Source organism: Lycium ferocissimum, unplaced genomic scaffold, assembly GCF_029784015.1.
Source record: "Lycium ferocissimum isolate CSIRO_LF1 unplaced genomic scaffold, AGI_CSIRO_Lferr_CH_V1 ctg226, whole genome shotgun sequence".
Taxonomy (NCBI): Eukaryota; Viridiplantae; Streptophyta; class Magnoliopsida; order Solanales; family Solanaceae; genus Lycium; species Lycium ferocissimum.
The window spans coordinates 171,667-189,854 of record NW_026720443.1 but is presented as its reverse complement, the minus strand read 5'-3'; the positions used below and the strand labels follow the sequence as shown (position 1 = coordinate 189,854).

Below are 18,188 nucleotides of genomic sequence, written 5' to 3'. Positions count from 1 at the left end.
TCTTATGTGAAAAAGTTGGGAGATATATGGTTATGGTTCGTTTTTTTGAGGGAACCTTCCGCTACTCTCTGTTGAATGATTCAGTAACAGTGTAAAACAAGAGTGTGAACGTTACGTGTTATACATACAGAGAAACAGAGAAGAAACAAAGTACAGGAAAAACTGATGGATCAGTAATCCAACCCTCACTCTTCACAACAACAAAAAAAAGTGCACAAGCACTTTCTGTTACTTCCATCCTGACACTCGGTAAAAACTAAATTACATACTTATAATGTGTTCTTTTGCTTCTTGGATAACTGCATGCATAATGCAGCTAGCCTTTCATTAAGGTTTTCTAGAACATATGTTCCGTTGTTATTATGTTTGTGATAATTTGTAATCTATTTTCAGACTCGGGGTCACTATGTCCGATCCAGTGGAAGAAATTGTTCCTAAATCTTCAGCGAAAGGGAGCGTTGATCACCGTGATTATTCTTCTTCATCATCCACCGACGGCGATGACTTTCGAAACCCCACCAACGATAGTCTCACCTCTTTGGGCGCCAGAAACCTATCCATGCCGCTCTTGGCGGTGGCAAACGTACGTCTCTTTCATGTTATATGGCATTTTTATTTTGTTTAACTGTTCAGAACATAACATCTTTCTACATGTGCAAACTCTATAGCTTTAAATTTTATGTTTTACCATTAACTACATCATATTCTTATAGTCATAGGACTATAATTGCATGTTTAAAACAACAAATTCTAACAGTACTTTTGGTTTGTGCAAAAAGTATTTCTTTCTATATTAACCTCGTGTCTAGTAAAACAATGTCATATAAAATAAAACTGAAGGACTACTTAATTTTGCAATATATATCTGTCATTCTTGATTTGCTTTGTGTAAACTTACTACTATTTGGTAATAAAAACTCTTGTATCAGCGGCTGATATATTGCTGTGGAGGAACAAACAGATTTCAGCAGGGATGCTTGCTGCTGCCACTGTCATTTGGCTTCTCTTTGAATGGATTGGTTATCATTTGCTCACTTTTATTTGTCATTCTCTCATACTTACCTTGGCCATCTTGATCTTTTGGTCAAATATCTCCCACTTTGTCAACAAGTGAGTACTTCCCTTGTCTTGAAAATACTGTTCTCTGGATTTTTATCATGCACTTGACATGAATTAATTATCCAAATGCATTCACATGAAAAGTCCTATGTAGATACATTACATGTTTATAGTTGCTACTCTTTGGATACGATCATTTGTACTCCCTGGCAGGAGTCCAATGGAGTTTCCAGAGATTGTATTGCCAGAGAAGTTGTGGACAGAAGTTGCTCTACTTTTGAGGGACAGATTCAACTGGGCATTTGGTGTCTTCTGGGAAGTGGCTTCTGGAAAGGATTTGAAGAAGTTTCTCCATGTACCTTTCTCCCATTACCTTTGTATTATCTATAATTTCATCTAGTGCAACATGTTAATAGGACTATATATGTCAATCTGCAGACTATATTAGCCTTGTGGATTGTGTCTATTGTTGGCAGCTGGTTTGATTTTCTGACCCTTGTTTACATCTGTAAGTTCTCTTACCTTTTTTCATTTCCATCGGCTGCAGAAACCAAGCTTTCAAAAATTTACACCATCATTGTATTTTAACTTGTTAATAGCAAGTAACCTGCCTTATTTTCCAGGTTACTAATCCCATTCTCTATAGACAATTACATGTAGCTATCTTTTAGGTGACTTTACATCGTAAAAATTTCTATAAATAGAAGTTAAACTCTTGTGGAAATGCAGTAGACGGTTGTTTTTTTTCTAACGGACCAGGTTTTCTTACCTCCACTCATGGATCACTGGTTGCAGGAAGACTTTCTCTAAGAACTGTCACGTTTTCTTGATTAGTAGATCTAGTGCCTTGAACTTAAAGAATTTCCAGTGAGAGAATAACAGATTTTACTATCTCAATGAGGAAGTTTAGGATATATAGTAAGTCCTTGTCATTGGCAATTCACCAAGATAACTAGTTAGGAGTATTTGTCTTCTGGACAGTATTTGTGATGCTGTTAACAGTACCCTGGTTCTATGAGAAACATGAAGATCAAGTGGATATCTATGCACAGAAGGCCAAAAAAGAACTCAAGAAACAGTACGGTCATTTGGAGGAGAAGGTTCTTCAGAAACTACCAAAAGTTCCTTTCGTCAAAGACAGTAAGCAGCAGTGATGACATTCTATTTCCAGGCAGAAAACGGCATCACAGTAGGAGTGTCCTTTTTCATTTGACAAGCAGAAGAGTACTTATTCTTTGAGGGATAGCTAAGTGTTTTCCTTCTATTCATTCCTTTGTTGTTGCTTAGTTATACTTAGGAGTGACTCTCTACTTTCACCAAGTAGCTTTCATTTTTTTTTTTTTTTGAATCAGAATCAAATTTGAAACACATGCAATTATGAGAAGTGGTTTTACTTTTCCATTTGATCACTTGAAAAGGTCCAGACTGGGGAGCTGTGAGCACCAGGGAGTAGTTATTATATTGCTCTTTTTTCTGAATTAAACAGTCTAGCAAATATTGACACTCGCATCTAAGCACATTACCCTGCTGTAGGATTTCTAGGGGGTTACGGGAAATAAGCAACATCTGAAAGAGTAAATAAACAAACCTTCAGCATTTTGGCCTCCTTCTCCTCATAAATGAATGAAAAATTCATCCTGAAAGAACCTTAAATGTTACTCTACTGAAGAAAATGGGAATCGACTTTTGGCTTCACATCGGACTTGTCAGGTCAATCAAACAAAACATTATTTCTTTTTTCTTTTGGTAAATATCGCTATAATGCGTATGTAAATATAGAAGTACATGTAAACCGAGCACTGAACTGGTCGTTGACAAACTACTACAACATTATCTTTTTGCGCTGAGCAACATGCACCATTTTTGAAGATTGAGGCATAAGAATTTTGGCTTCATGTCAGCCTGTACATATAGAGGTACATTTAAACTTAGCGTTGAACTACTACAACATTATTTTTTCTGCTAAGCGAAGGACCATCTTTCACTAATAACAGCATAACAAGTAGTTCCGTTCTTCGTCAATCACTTCCTTAATCTCATAATCAGGTTTTGAGCATCAACAACCAGGAACTGGTCATATAATATTTCGCCAATAAGCTAGATATACCTTTACCTAGAGCCTACATCTGTGCTTCACAGTTCATCTTTTCACATACTTGCGAAATTAAATGTCATGCCTGCCTAACAAAGAGGCAGAGTATGACCTACTTCGTTAACCACACAGGACATCCCAAAATTGAGTAAGAAGGACTGCTATTCACACCTTTGATCCAGGGGGTAAGAAAGGTGTCCACCACCCGGAATCATACTTTGGGTATGGAGCTACCCACTTCTCTGGCTTTTCAAACTCAAGACTAATCGAAGTACATGCCAAAGCTTCTTCTACACTGTCAGCTTCATAGTTCTCCTGTAAAACTCTGTCTAGTCTCAACTTCATGAACCTACAACACCCAAGAAGCACATGAAGATACATGCAGGATTTAAATTTGATGAGTTCAATCTTTAAGGTTCTTAGCACTATACTTTTGAAAGTATGGATTTGTTTGTTAAAATTCTAGTGGTTTTAACTGAAAACCATAGAGGATAGATTTTATCCGTCTCTGATTAACTTGTTTATGAACGCGCGCACATATATGTTCCATGCCAAAAAATATTGGGTTCAATTGGACCATAGAGATAGGCTGCATCCGCCTCTTATTAACTTGCTTATCAACGCATATACCTTCTTGGACCGTCTGATGATGCTTAAAAGAGGGTAACTAGATTTTAGAGAATTGAAAGTGAGTGTCCTTACGTGATCCACGGGCGATTTGTTGAGACAAGAGCTACTGCAGGTCTCTTCAATCTCTTGGTAATATTAGGGAGTTTATCCAAGAATTTTGGCTCAATCACAAGCCAGAAATCCTGCTCTTTGTTGCGTTCTTCATACAGACGAAGACGTTCAAACAATTGCTCCTGGAAATGCTCCTCTTCATCTAGCATGAATTTCGCATTTGCTACAAGAAAATAGTATGTCTTCCTTTCTGTCTCTTGCTGTATACATAACAAAATTTCAACATTAATTGGAACAAAAACTGATAGGTCAGGATATATACTAAATGTGAACATGCAAATCGAAACATGAAAAAGAATGGCATTTGCTACATAACTTACCTAAAAAGGAGTTATTTGAAGTTTTTGCCTTCATTCAACAAAAAAATGATCCACGCCTTAAGATAACATAGAACACTCAACCTTCAATTGTGATTTTTACCGGAAAAGAATTAAATGCAATCCTGCTCCGTTCATGATATGGTTATTGTAAGTTTGTAACTTGAGATTATTTCAGATATATGGAAACCCATTCCATATGGGGAATTAACTTCCACATCATGGCATCAAATCAGCTCAGTTTTGACTTTTGATCAAAGAAGGAAAGGAATCGTGGACATTTTCCATTAGTGACTTACCGGAACTAGTTAAATTACATCGATAGTCATGCTAGTGTATTTAAGTTCACTCCTTTCTGTTGAAAAATATGAACGAAGAACACAAAAGATAAGGCTTGAAACATGTAAAAGGACTTACCTAAAAGCGACATTTGCTACCTCTCCTTCGCTAGATTGTTGTGGGATTAGAATATAGCTATAATAGATATGACAAGCCTTTTAATTTCTACATTATGCAAATAGTAGAGAAATTAGGGTCAGGCAAACAAGAAATAGCAACCTGATCTTTTAAATATAGAAACTTGGACAAGAAAATGAGCTTGAAGAATAGTTGAATTACCTCTCATTCAAAACTTTCATTACTTTTTTATGTGTAAATTATCTCTCATTCAAAACCTTGTATTAATTATTTATCTTTAAACACTTTCTAGTATCAGACAGCTTAAAGCTTTTAAATGAAGTCATATACAGTAGAGAACATTCCCTAGAATAAAAAGGTGAATTGTGCTGGTATAAAATGGAACCTTTTCAGCAGGTTGAGAGGAATCAACAGCAGCAACGGCAGTCTTCATGGGTGTACGTAATTTCCAGCTATTTCCAATACAAGGTTTCACTATACTATTATTTGGTGATGCCAACAATGGCAGCGACAAGGTCGGTTTATGGGTTGGCACATTCACTATACAACTGCCTAATGAACCTACACTCACACCTTTTGAACCTAACATTCTTAGTACCAAATAATTACTGTGCTAAGGCTTTCCCTTCTTTTTTATCTATATTGGCTATGGAGAATCATGAGAAGATAGCACCAACTAGGAAAATACAAGAAACTGCAATCCAACCTTATCTACTGCTTTCTCTCACTTCGTATCCCTATACTCATTTTCCAACCCATACATCTCTCAAATTTTATATAATTGACCCATAACAGGAAGAATTATGAATCTCCAAACTAGTACACAAACTTGAAGTGTTAAAAGCGGTATCAGGAATGCGACAGATTTTGTCATTTGTAAGGACAATTTGCAAGATTTCCCTTATTCGGGGGTGGTCTTTTTTTGCCCCTCAAATTGCTAGTCTTTAATTTTTGGCCTTCGCCTAATACTTTAAATTCTGAGTTTAAACTTTGGCTCAGTAAAAAAAATTGTGAGGTAGAGTTTCATAGCAAATAGCAAAATTAGTTCTACTGGGACAAGGTTAAGCCTTAAGGCAACTTTTGCCCAAAATTAGGCCTTAAGGTAAACTTTTGCCCAAAATTAGGCCTCAAGGCAAATCTCTACATTAAGGCCGAACTTTTGCCCGAATAGGCCTAATTTTGGGAAAATGTTAGGCCTTAAGGTAGAGGTTTCAAGAAAGTCTTGCCTTGCAAAATACATTTTTTTTTACTGAGCAGGAGTTCGAACCCAAAACCTCAGGATATTTTCAGCCACTTTTTCAAACGAAGGGTAAAAATTAAAGACCAGCACCTTTGAAAATTTTTGGGCAATTTGCATGATTGGCCTTATTCGGGGGTAGTCTTTAATTTTTGCCCTTCGCCTAAAAATCCATGGATTTCGGGTTCGAACTCCCGCTCAGTCAAAAAATTTTAAAAAAAATCACAAGGCAGAGTTTGGATTTCGCAAGGTAGAATTTGCCCTGCAAAACTCTCCTTAAGGCAGAGTTTGCTACCTTAAGGCAGAGTTTACCTTCAGGCATAAGGCAAACTCTACCTTATAATAGAGTTTGAATCCAAAACTCTGCTTTGCGAAAAAAATTTAAATTTTTGACTTAGCGAGGGTTCAAACCCGGAACCCATGAATTTTTAGGCAAAGGGAAAAAATTAAAGACCAACAATTCAAGGGACAAAAATTAAAGACCAATGCCTTTGAAGGGCAATCCGCGCAAAAAAATGTAAGGTAACTAAGTTTTAGGTAAAGACGTACTAATTACACATAAAGCTTCATTTTTAATATTTTAGTAGTCTTATGTAATTTTGGATTTTCTTGTTAATTTTATATTTCGATCAGTGAATATAATATTAACGATACGTTTTTATCAAGAGAAAAAGAAATTCAGATACTTCATATTATGTGATTTCTTTTTCCCAATTTTTGTTTTAAGTTTTCCTTTTTGCAATACAAAAAGTAGTAAATTTTATCATTTTGAGAACCAATAATTCTAATTATGTAGTGCTAATTATAAAAATGAAAATCATACAATTTGAACAATGGACGAGGTAAGTTAAAATGTGTATCGTCTTCATGAATGCGACAACTTTTTCAATTGTATGAGGAGCTCTCGGAATTGAAATTACTAAGTTAAACATATTAATTTCTTGGAAAAATATTTGATACATGGCTACAATTACAAGCTTGAAAGTTGTTGTGAATGTCGAACGTGGTTAGTTGTTAAATAATTTGTGGCTAAGAATATAAAGGCAGAAACTATAAATACTTGCTTAAAAACTTGTTTGAAATGTCTAGACTGATATAAGCTAACGTTTATAACTTAATGTTCACTAAATTTCAAGTGAAATAAATCAATTATCATAAAAAAATAATTTCAGTATACTACAAAATTAATCCCAAAGAATTTTTATTTCTGAAATGAAATTTAAAAACGGAGGAAGGTTAACGCCTGAATACTGTAATTATTTACTCTAATTACACCATCGATTGAATAATTAAATACAGAAAAAGTAAATGGGGCCCAAGGCGTAAAAATAGTGCAAGAGTACATCTAAAAAGCAATGTGATACAATATCTTTAAAGCGTCTAAAATTCTAGAATATCGAGAATATCCTTGAAAGCTACAAGCAAACATGTTGTTCCTAGCCTCTTCTATATAGTAGTAATTATAGATAAATTTCTATGATAAATATTACTCCTAATATAATTTTATAAAAATGATAACTAAAAAGCTAAAAGTAATAAGTTAGTTAATTCAATTTATGATTTTTGTCTTAAAAGATTTTTATGACCTGTTTGGTAATTTTTTTTTGGGAGGCCAAAAGTTTTTTTCTTTCTTTCTTTCAAAAACTGTTAATTTTTAAAAAGTGAGGTGTTTGACCAAGCATTTAAAAAAAAATAAGTGCTTTTGGAGAATAGCAAAAACTGCTTAAAAAGAATAGTTTTTCCCCAAAAGTACTTTTTTGAAAAACACTTTTGAAAAAATACACTTAGAAGCATTTTTTTAAAATCTTAGTAAAACACTAATTGCTCTTCAAAAGTATTTTTCAAATTAGTTTGCCAAACATGCACTGCTTCGCACCAAGAGTACTTTTTTTCTTTCATTTTCTTGTCACTGTTCCTCAACTATTACACACTAACAAAACTTATTTCTTTTGCTATACAAAATTTCTCCGCCAAATCCAAATAGCAAAACATGGTCATGAAGTCACAATCTAGCCTTTAAAATTATGCACTAACGCGTAGCATTAAACTAGAACCCCATTGAACATTACAGGAGGGATTACCTCGGAGGTAATCCAGACCCTAGTAAATCACCTTTAATTAACAAATCCACAGTCGTCGAATCATCTTCGCCGCATCGTGGTGATGTGAATGCAGAACTGGAGAGCATAGGGAATTAGTACATGAGCTGACGAAATAGTACCTGGCAGTTTTGTTAGTTAAAGGAAAGGCTAAATAAAGTTTAGGAGTCGTTCATTTAAGTCCATGTCTAGTTTTAATTGCAGTGAAACTTGGCCGTATTTCTTCATCTTCAAACTTGACTTTCTGCCTCAGTGAATAATTGTTAAATACGTTTTGAAATACGACCCGTATCACAAGATACGGTCCGTGAAATTTATCCGTATTTCACCATCCTCTACTTCAACAATCTGTTTCCAATGCTCCTTATTTACGACCAAGATTACAGTCCGTATAATTTTATACGGCCCGTAAACTTCACAATCAGTTCCAAATCATGCAACTTTGGTGTTTTTATCCTTTAACTCTTCAATTACCTGCAAAACAATAAAAACACATTAAAACCACATATACTTGCTTAAAAACAAGTAAAACTTCTCGTCAAAAGGTATCAAATGTGCCATAATTTCACGGCACATCACCATTTAGGCACACTTATGAGATATATATAACGGTACAATTTTAACTCACCTCATACAGTTGACAATCAAGTTTGGCACATACAAGAAGTGAATTGCTCATCTGTCACGACCTAAAATCACAAGTCATGATGGCACCTATTTTCCCACCAATAAGTAAGCCAAACCCAACTATTACAATACAATAAAGTTAATAAGCAGAAGAAATAAAGAGAAGAACTGATTATCCATAATATTAAGTCATATAATATAGAATGCATGTCACGACCCATTTTCACTAAGTCGTGCGGGCACCTACCTTCCCCACCTCGATAGGCGAACCCTTATCCCAACAATCATAAAGCATAAGTAAAGCGAAAGAAAATAGAATAACGTAAGTCTCATGATAATGATATAAGAAATGCGGAAGTAATGAGAATCTAACCCCAGTATCTGGTCTGGTCATACAAGAGCTCTACCAATACTACAAGTCTGAATAATACATAAAATCTCAAATGATCTCGAAATAGAAATAAGACATAAATAGTAAGAAGAGTCTTCGGGCAGCGAACGTCCTCATGCTCACCCTGAATAGACTCGGCAGCAACCTCGATAATCAGCCACGAGGGATAGAAGCAGATCCAACCTGGTACTCTGCATTCATAAAAGAATACAGCAAGTGTAGGTCAGTACAAACAACAAGTACTGGCAGGTATCATAAGCCGACTAAGACTAGCTAACGTATATAAAGACAACAAAGCAAGATAAACACGTAAAACAACAAGGTACAAGTCAACACGAATCAATAACCATGGTGCAAGTCATCACCTAAGTTATAGCATCTAAGCCCAAATGTTCCAAGCTTTAGAATAATCGCCTAAGACCAAACTTTGACTATAGTATCCCGTCCCCATTTAGTCACATACAAGGATCCCAACACAATCCATATCAAATCCAAATCACGCTCAGCACATAAGAGAGACAACAAAATGCAATAGAAATATATGCCAAGTCTCAGTATATCAACTCCGAATCCATCAATGACAACCATATCACGCATCTAAACACAATTGTGCCAAGCCTCAGTATAACCAATCTGTACCAGTATATCACAACCATATCACAGAAAACCAAGAGGTACAGTCCAATGCAATAATGTATGAATGATGAATGCAATGCATATGCACCGTACACATGTACTCCGACGACGGAACATCATATCTCGGCAGCACAACCCATAAGGGACCCGCAAAATCCATATACCAGTCACTCCGCAAATAGCCCAGAGATGAATTGATATCTAACCAATACACATCATATCAGTCATTCCGCACACAACCCAGAGATGACTCGATATACAATAAGTCTCAGAATAGTACCGGTCACTCCGCACATTGTTGAGATGACTCGTATCAAATGTGTCTCAATGCATCTGTATTTCCTTCTCACTTTCCATCCTCAGTACCATAACAAGATAATATCAATGTATCATGGAAATGAGTATGAATACGATGTAATGTAATATCAAATAACCAATTCAATCCCAAACAGTACCACAAATGGCACACAAGTCATATCAATAATAAGGCTACACAATAAGCCACAATGGAATCACAATTCTCATCTCAATATCAAATTAAAGTAAGGTACCGCAATATCATAATCATGATATATCACTAATCACCAATATCCAATGTCTCCACGTGGCAACGAGCCAATAATTAAATAGAACAAGATAAGTCAACAACGCAACGGGGTGGCTAGATCCCAAATCATTCAACACGGCCCAACCTTAGGCAATATCCAACCCAACTTCATACCCGAAGGTTTACATTCATTATCCGACAATATCATCTAAACATATGCTTCGGTAATCGAAGTTGCACAGTAAGGTAAACCGTAAGCAAATCTCCAACAGTCAAACCTTAGTCTTGCCCTTCCTTTGTGCCTCGTGATAATGAAAGTCTAGTCATATCCGAATTATGAAATTAGAATCAAGAAGAAAATACCCAAATAACCATATTCCCAATCAAGTCCCAAACCCTAACTCATGGAATGGGGAAAATGAACTAGGAGGAATTACTCAAATTCGGATTCTAGGCAAAAACCCCAACTTGGGTATAAACCCTAGCTTTTCAATTCAAGAATTAACCTCTAATAATGGATGGTGCATGCTTACCAACATTGAATACACCATACTCTATGATTATCTTAGCCAATTTCATCAACATAATCAATTTAGGAAGTCTAAACCCCTTTTAAGAAACTTTCATGAAAACCCATTTAATCTCTCTTTGATTATATAGATTTCTAGCCTTAGATCATGATTAGGAATAATAATTTGTGGAATCTAAGACCAAGAGAATTACCTTGATGAAGAATCTACCCCAAAACCCTTAAACTCGCCACCAAAGCTTAAGGTTATGAGAATAGGATAATGACATAAGGGTTGGGGTTTTATTAAGTCATTAAATAAAGAAACTGCCCGTCAATCGCTTCTACGATCACGGGACTGCTACAGCGGTTACCCAAAAAATGCACTTAGCCGCTTTTGTGGCGTGGCCACCACTATTGCGGTACTGGTGCCGCTACTGCGGTACACCAGAAACCAGAAAATAATTCAAGTTTCACAAACTCATTCCGAAATTCGATTATAACCTGAGGCCCTATACACCCAAACCAGATTTTTAGATATACATAAAAACACGCTACGAACTCAGCCGTGGCCTCGGATTTGCCAACAGGGTTCTTGTTGACCAACTCAACCCCCAAAACCAACTTTCCAACACTAGTCCCACAACACACCCGAGTGCATTGGGAATCCAACCAAACCCAGCAATCACTCATAAATGATCATCCGAACCTCTCGGAATTGATGAAATTCTGAAAAAGGTCCGGTTACCCAAAAGTCAACTATGAGTCATACGATTTTCGCTTAAAATCCAATTTTTTCCAAAGTCATGTCAAGACTCACCTAAATGCCTAGGGAATCGTGCCACCTGTCCCCGCGGGTCAAAATTGTTGCACCTCGCATTTTTAGAGCATGATCACGCCATGTATCTCACCATATTAATGGAGTATCGGAGACGTCCCTTGAAGTTTTGAAAGGTACAAGCCATGGGAAGTACGTAGCAATGAAGCAAAGGATGAATTACGATCTCGTAAGTCGTAACCGGGAAGGACAACCTTGGAACCAAAGGACATGACCATTATCAAGTATGATTAATGATAAATATCATGTATGGAGAGTTTCGAAAGATTTCGGGACCAAGCAAATCGAAGAAAATAAGTTTGTCAAAAATTTGGCAAAATTTTGGACATAAATTAACGGGTCAACTTTAGAGAAGTATATCAGGAGTTTTAAAGTGAAACAAAAGCCTAAACTGAAGTTCAGGAAGTCTAGTTTCCAACGCAATAAATCATTCATCAAAACAACATCGGAATAGGGAGTTATGGGCATTTCAAGATAAGCCTCCAAGCTGCCAAATGGCTCCCCGCGGGCCCCACTTGGAAAGTCGGTGGAACCGACTTTCAAAGGGTATAAATACCCTATTATTCCTTTTTTTTCATCATTTACACTTCTTTTGCGTTCTAGACACATCCATACACTTCCCTTAAACACTTATAACCCTTTAAATCAAGAATTCAACAAGATTACACCAAACTAGTTCATGAAAAGTGATTGTTCTTATTTCTACTTGATGTTGTGGTGAGTTTGGTCTTGAAGAAAGTTGGTGTGACTAAAGTTCTTCAAGTATAAGGTATTTTCTTCATCCTATCTCTTATTTTGAGTTGATTTGAAGGTTTAGCAAGTCTTTAAAGTGAAAATAGTTATGGAGGAAAGGTCATAAAGTGTTATGTTGTAGTTGTTGAGTTTATGGACTGTTTTGAGCATGTTATGGCTGTGTTGTTGGGCTAATTTCCATGTATATGGATGGTATCTAATGTTGTTGGTGTGTTGATGAGATTATGCTCCTTGATTGGGAAGAAAGGAAGTGTATATTGTTATTGTATGTTGATAAACATTGTCTCGGATGTTTTATGGAATATTTTGGTATTGATGATGATGTTGTTGGTGTTAGTGTTGTTGTTGTTGTGTTGGTTGTTAGTATTGTGATTTCGGGCTAGGGATATAAACAGGGGAGATACTGCCAGAATTTTGGCAGATTCTAAAGGGGTTTAATTTGAAGACTTAAGATAAGCATGACGATAAACCTAGTAGTAGTATGAATTCTCTTGAATGTAGATTTACGAGCTTGGAAGGATAAGCATTAAGTGGTAGGAGACCAAAAAGGTATGTTAAGGCTAGTCCCTTTCTTTCTAAAGGCAGGATTCCTTTCTTATGAACATATATATGTTTTCCATAACATTCTTATTCCCAAAAGTTAGAAGTTCATGATTCTTAGAGTTTCTTATGATGCTAAAGATAAGTATGTTCCATGATGATAATGATGATGATTCCATTTTTGGAGATTCCAAAGCTTATGGATTTGATGCTATTATGAGATTATTGAGCTTATTTCATGATTTCCTTAATTTTATCCATTGCTGTTGATCTCACCTCATAATACTTGTTCCTTCAAGGTGAGATATAGCGATGATGGTAATTCCATTTCCAATGCTATCCAAGTTCATCGTTCTTGATACTCTCATGACACTATTGATCTCATCTTACGATAGTTGATCCTCTAAAGAAAGATATGGTGATAATGATAATGATGTGTTTTTATTTATGTATATATATAGTCATGTGTGATCGAGTCCCAAAAGGGCCGGGTACAGATATGATCGAGTCCCGAAAGGGCCGGGTACAGATATGATCGAGTCCCGAAAGGGCCGGGTATAGATATGACCGAGTCCCGAAAGGGCTAGGTACAGATATGATCGAGTCCTGAAAGGGCGGAGTACAGATATGACCGACTCTCGAAAGGGCCGAGTACAGATATAATCGAGTTCCGAAGGGGCCGGGTACAGATATGATCGAGTCCCGAAAGGGCCGGGTACAAATATAATCAAGTCCCGAAGGGGCTGGGTACAGATATTACTGAGTCCTACTATGGCCGGGTACCGATATTGTATAGGTATGTATGTGGAAATATGAAATGTTTCATCTAGAAAAAGGTTAAGGAAGCATGATGAATGTCTTAAAGGGTATCATGAGGTATAAACGGTTCTTTTATCTTACGTTATTCTTCGTGCTTTTATCATGTTACTATTCATGCCTTACATACTCAGTACATTATTCGTACTGACTTCCTCTCTAGTGGACGCTGCGTTCATGCCCGCAGGTAGACGGACCTGACCCATAGGAGCTTCATCAGCAAAATTTTAGGAGTGCTCCATTTGCTTCGGAGCTGCAGTCTATTGGTATTAGTCCTTATGGTCACTTGTATTCTATGTAGAGGCTCGTAGACATGTGTGTACAGTTAGACGTTTCATAGCCTTATTAGTGCATATTGTTGTGTAATATTATGGTAGCCTTGTCGGCTTGTGACGATAGGCATAGTTGTTGACGATGATGTAGAGCTGTGCCGTTATTTTGTGATGTACGAACCTTTACAGATTATGATATCCGTGAGCTATCGTTATGGTCTACCCAGAAATGATTATGAGATGTATGTTTAGAGGTGCTTGGTGGGTTAGCTCCGGGTGCCCTTCATGGCCCTCTAGTTGGGTCGTGACAAAAATAGTACTATTAGGGCTCTGGGATGGGTCAACTGGGGCAAATGGTCAAAAACGCAATAACAACCGAATGGGTCGTTACAATGCACAAGATACATAATCCAACCCCTCACGATAGGCGGCATAAGTACAAGAGCATCTAAAATAATAGAACAATATAAGTTTGAAACTGCGAATACATCGTCTGAATAAAACATAAAAGACAGAATGCTAAATGATAGAGTGAGGAAGGGTGTTGCGGAATAGCCAGATAGCTAACCACAACCTCTGGAATAGGCTCGACATAAACTCACTCCACCCTAGCGATCCACTAGTACAAGGGACTGAATCTGTACCACAAAAAGTGCAGCAAGTATAGTCTAAGTACGGAGAAGACGTGTACTCAGTATGTCTCATAAACTGACAAGGAAGGAAGTAGTGACGAAGTAAAGTAAAAAAATCTCCCTTTTCCATTATCCTTACCCATACTCCTATTATCCGAATCTGTAACCAACAGAGTATAAAAGTACCATTTAAGTCATTTGATCAAATAGGCAGATAGTCAAGTAGTCAAAGAAACAGATATGAACTCCAACGTAAAACCATGTAAGGATGGTGAAAAAATGCAATGCAATGCAGTATGCTCCATATACACACAGAGCTTCCAGGACTCTAAGGAAGATATGACCCATGGGGGACCGCTAAGTCCATATACCACCCGAAATCATAAAATCTCCCAGGTCACATTGGGTCCATGGTTCCCAAGACCTAATCATGCTCTAAACCGTAAGAGGTCAGTTACCTTGCATGTTAATGCCACCTGTTGCAGGTGTGCAACCCGATCCCTTCATAAACATATGCACAATTGTATATATAAGATAATGAATAACTCAACAACTAGACTTAATTGCCAGCCATTCACATAAATTCATCAAATCATTAAACTCAATAGCCAAATTTTGATTTATAATCATCGATTGGTTTATCAAGAGTGTACAAGGTAGTTACGGGTTTCAACATAATTCAATCAGGTATAAGCATATAGCACATAACAACTAATGCCCATATGTTTTGTCAGTCTCGAGTCACGGCTTGTATCTATAAATACATCACAACCCAACACAATGTACTGGTACTCGTACCAATGCCCATCACATAACAGGTACGAGACCCCCCGTTATGCCCTAACCCCTTAATTATTCCATTTTTACCCTTTATTTAATGAAAATGTCCCTCGAGTGAAATCAAGTCTTAACATACCTCGAGTGCCGAGAAAACAGGCCACGATCCTCAAGAGAGATCCTTTCATTTCCTCAATCTATCAATTACATAGTCTACATGAGTATATGAGTCCGTAGACACTCATATTGCTATACTTCTACCCGGAACCAAAAAAATGAACACAAAATTGTAGAACCCGAGCCCGAAGGGCAAAATTGGAATTTTATTTTGAAAGAAGTTTACCCATAACCTAAGTAGTCTAAACCCAGAAAATCATGCAAAACTAATCATGGATTAACCTCCAATTTCATGGAAAACTCAATTTCAGCTTAAGGCTAAAACCCCCATTTTCCCAACCCAAACTAGAAATGGAAATTAGAATCTTACCTCGAGCAAAACCCCTGCGAAATCGCATACAATCGAGCTCCAATTCTCCTAAAATTGAGTTATGAACAAATGAAATCGAATTTGGGGAATCAAGGGGTATTTTGTCCAACGACGTCGCACCTGCGGAAAATCATGCGTGGGTGGGGGATCCACTTAAAAGTCCTAACCTCACAGATGGAGAATAATCATCGCACTGGTGAAGTCACGGGTGCGGTGAAACTTTTGCAGATGCGGAAGACCACCAAGATCCCAAAGCTCGCACCTGCGGCCAACCTTGCGCAGGTGCGGCTCCGCAAGTTCTCCCTATCTCGCGTAGGAGCGTGACACTAGCAATAGCTGAACCTAAAATCATCCAAGTCCTTCCAAATTTTGATTCAACACCTGAAACACATCTGGGACTGCCCGGACATAAACCAAATATGCATTTTCGTCATAATACACGCTATGAACCAGCTCGCGCACTCAAAACATCAAAAAAAGGTCGTCTTGGCCTGATGATGACCGTGTCAACTCTTAACTATCACTTTTACTAGTTTCTAACCAAAAGCCAAATCTTGCCCTAGCCTCTCGGGACCCCAACCAACTACCCAACTAAGTCAAAATTCACGTTTCGGATCTAATGGAATTGACGAAACTTCGATACTTACCAATTTAGCTCAAATGTTGACTTTGGTCAAACTTAATCATTTTCTTAACTGAATAACTTCTAATTTTAATAAAACTGATGTAAACTCACTGGATTATGTCGGGAACCGTGACACCCATCCCCGCAAGTCATAAATACCAAAATGAAACTACAGAAAGGGTATTTTGGGGAAAACAAGTCAAAAATCTCAAAACGACCAAGAGGGTTGTTACATCATCTACCACTTAAACACATGTTTTTCCTCGAGCGGTAAAGAAAAGTAACAAAGCTGTTGAGCAGCCAAAGAATCTCCATTATAAACCTTATGAAAGCCTCCACATCAAGAATGACGCTGATAGCACTACTTGTTCATCTTATCAATCAAATATTAGTTTAGCTTAACTCATTAACCTGAATCTCTATTTTTCAATACCTGAAACTTCTTCTACAGCTGATTCTTATATACTTGAATTGACTCCGCTCAGATTCCCTTATTTTGATTAGAACCACGCCTCTGAATGCGATTGATTGATTCCATAAACTCCATCATAGGCACCACAATCCTTTAGTTGTGGCTACAATCCATTGCCAAACTTGCACCGATAAAAATACTCTAATTCTACTTACATTTCCTTCACACCTTCGAAAGTCATCTTTAGTACCAAGAATCATTAGAAAACACGTTATCACATAGCGTAAGTATAAATCATGACTCCCTCTCACCAGAAGAGAATCTATTATTGTTCCGAGCTAATTCTAAGCATTCCGTCAAAATGACCTTATCCAAGGCCGATTGCGCTAATTCCAAATCCGTTAGTTTTGTTTCATTGATCTGAAGCTACTGAGTCAACACTTATCGTCCAATTCTTCATATACCTTCAAACAACATATTATGCGCATCGCCTTAGTGATTACCTTATCGTACCAAATCTGTAGAAAATTAACTGATCACCTCAAAGACTTTCCATATCCGTTTGTATCTCCTCAATATCTCACCAAGTACCTGCGTAAACCATTAGAACTGACCGTATAGGCAATCAACAAAAAATGATCAAACCCACTTGCAACATAAATAAGACTTGGTAACACCGCCATACCTCTATTCTAAACTGTGAATCTATCAATCATCGAAAATGGGTTAATAGAATAACCATAAATCTTCCTGGTAATATATCTATAAGCCACATGGTATTACATGAACGATTTTGACCCGGTGTAAAGTCCACAACTCCCCGAATGTCACCAATAGTCACCCGAACTGACTCCAAACCCTCACAAAATCAATTATAGGCCTTTCATAAGTCTGTGGTGACTGATTCTAATCCTTTGCTTCTGAATACTCAACCTCGTGCTGTCATTCTTGACTTAAAAAAGGATAATTCTACCCAAGTCATCAACTTAGTACCGAGGAACTATACCTTATGACGTAAATCTTCATGTTTCTCAACTCACACCCGATACACAAATCTAATCGAACTCCATAGGATCTAGATACATCGAATCCTCCTTCCTGTGCTTTCACTTAACTCGTTCACCACTCTGAATGCCTCGAAGCAAAGCCTGTGGCCTCGTATTCCCCCTTCACAACAATTCAATCTCTGATTGCAATACCTTGTTACGCCTTTAGTAAATCAAAAAATATCAATTCTTGCAATCCATGTGCCTTATCACACACAAATACTCTTAAGTCATTAATATTTGGAATACTCAACTATGTTATCTAGCCAGTAACACTTCGATGTAGTCTACTATCACGAACACAGTCCCACCTCAAAAA

At 37.2% G+C, this 18,188-nt stretch overlaps 1 protein-coding gene and 1 pseudogene across 1 annotated transcript; one reads left to right on the top strand and one right to left on the bottom strand.

Annotated features, from left to right (window-relative positions):
* The first annotated feature begins 221 nt into the window (after nucleotides 1-221).
* Nucleotides 222-3,041, top strand: LOC132043286 (reticulon-like protein B5; annotated as a pseudogene).
* On the bottom strand, nucleotides 2,871-5,470 carry LOC132043285 (uncharacterized). Its single transcript, XM_059433790.1, has 3 exons — nucleotides 5,012-5,470; nucleotides 3,854-4,092; nucleotides 2,871-3,500 (listed from the first exon to the last, which is right to left on the bottom strand). The coding sequence occupies exons 1-3, from the start codon at nucleotides 5,213-5,215 to the stop codon at nucleotides 3,317-3,319; spliced, it is 627 nt and encodes a 208-aa protein (XP_059289773.1). The 5' UTR covers nucleotides 5,216-5,470; the 3' UTR covers nucleotides 2,871-3,316.
* Between the last annotated feature and the right edge of the window lie 12,718 nt (nucleotides 5,471-18,188).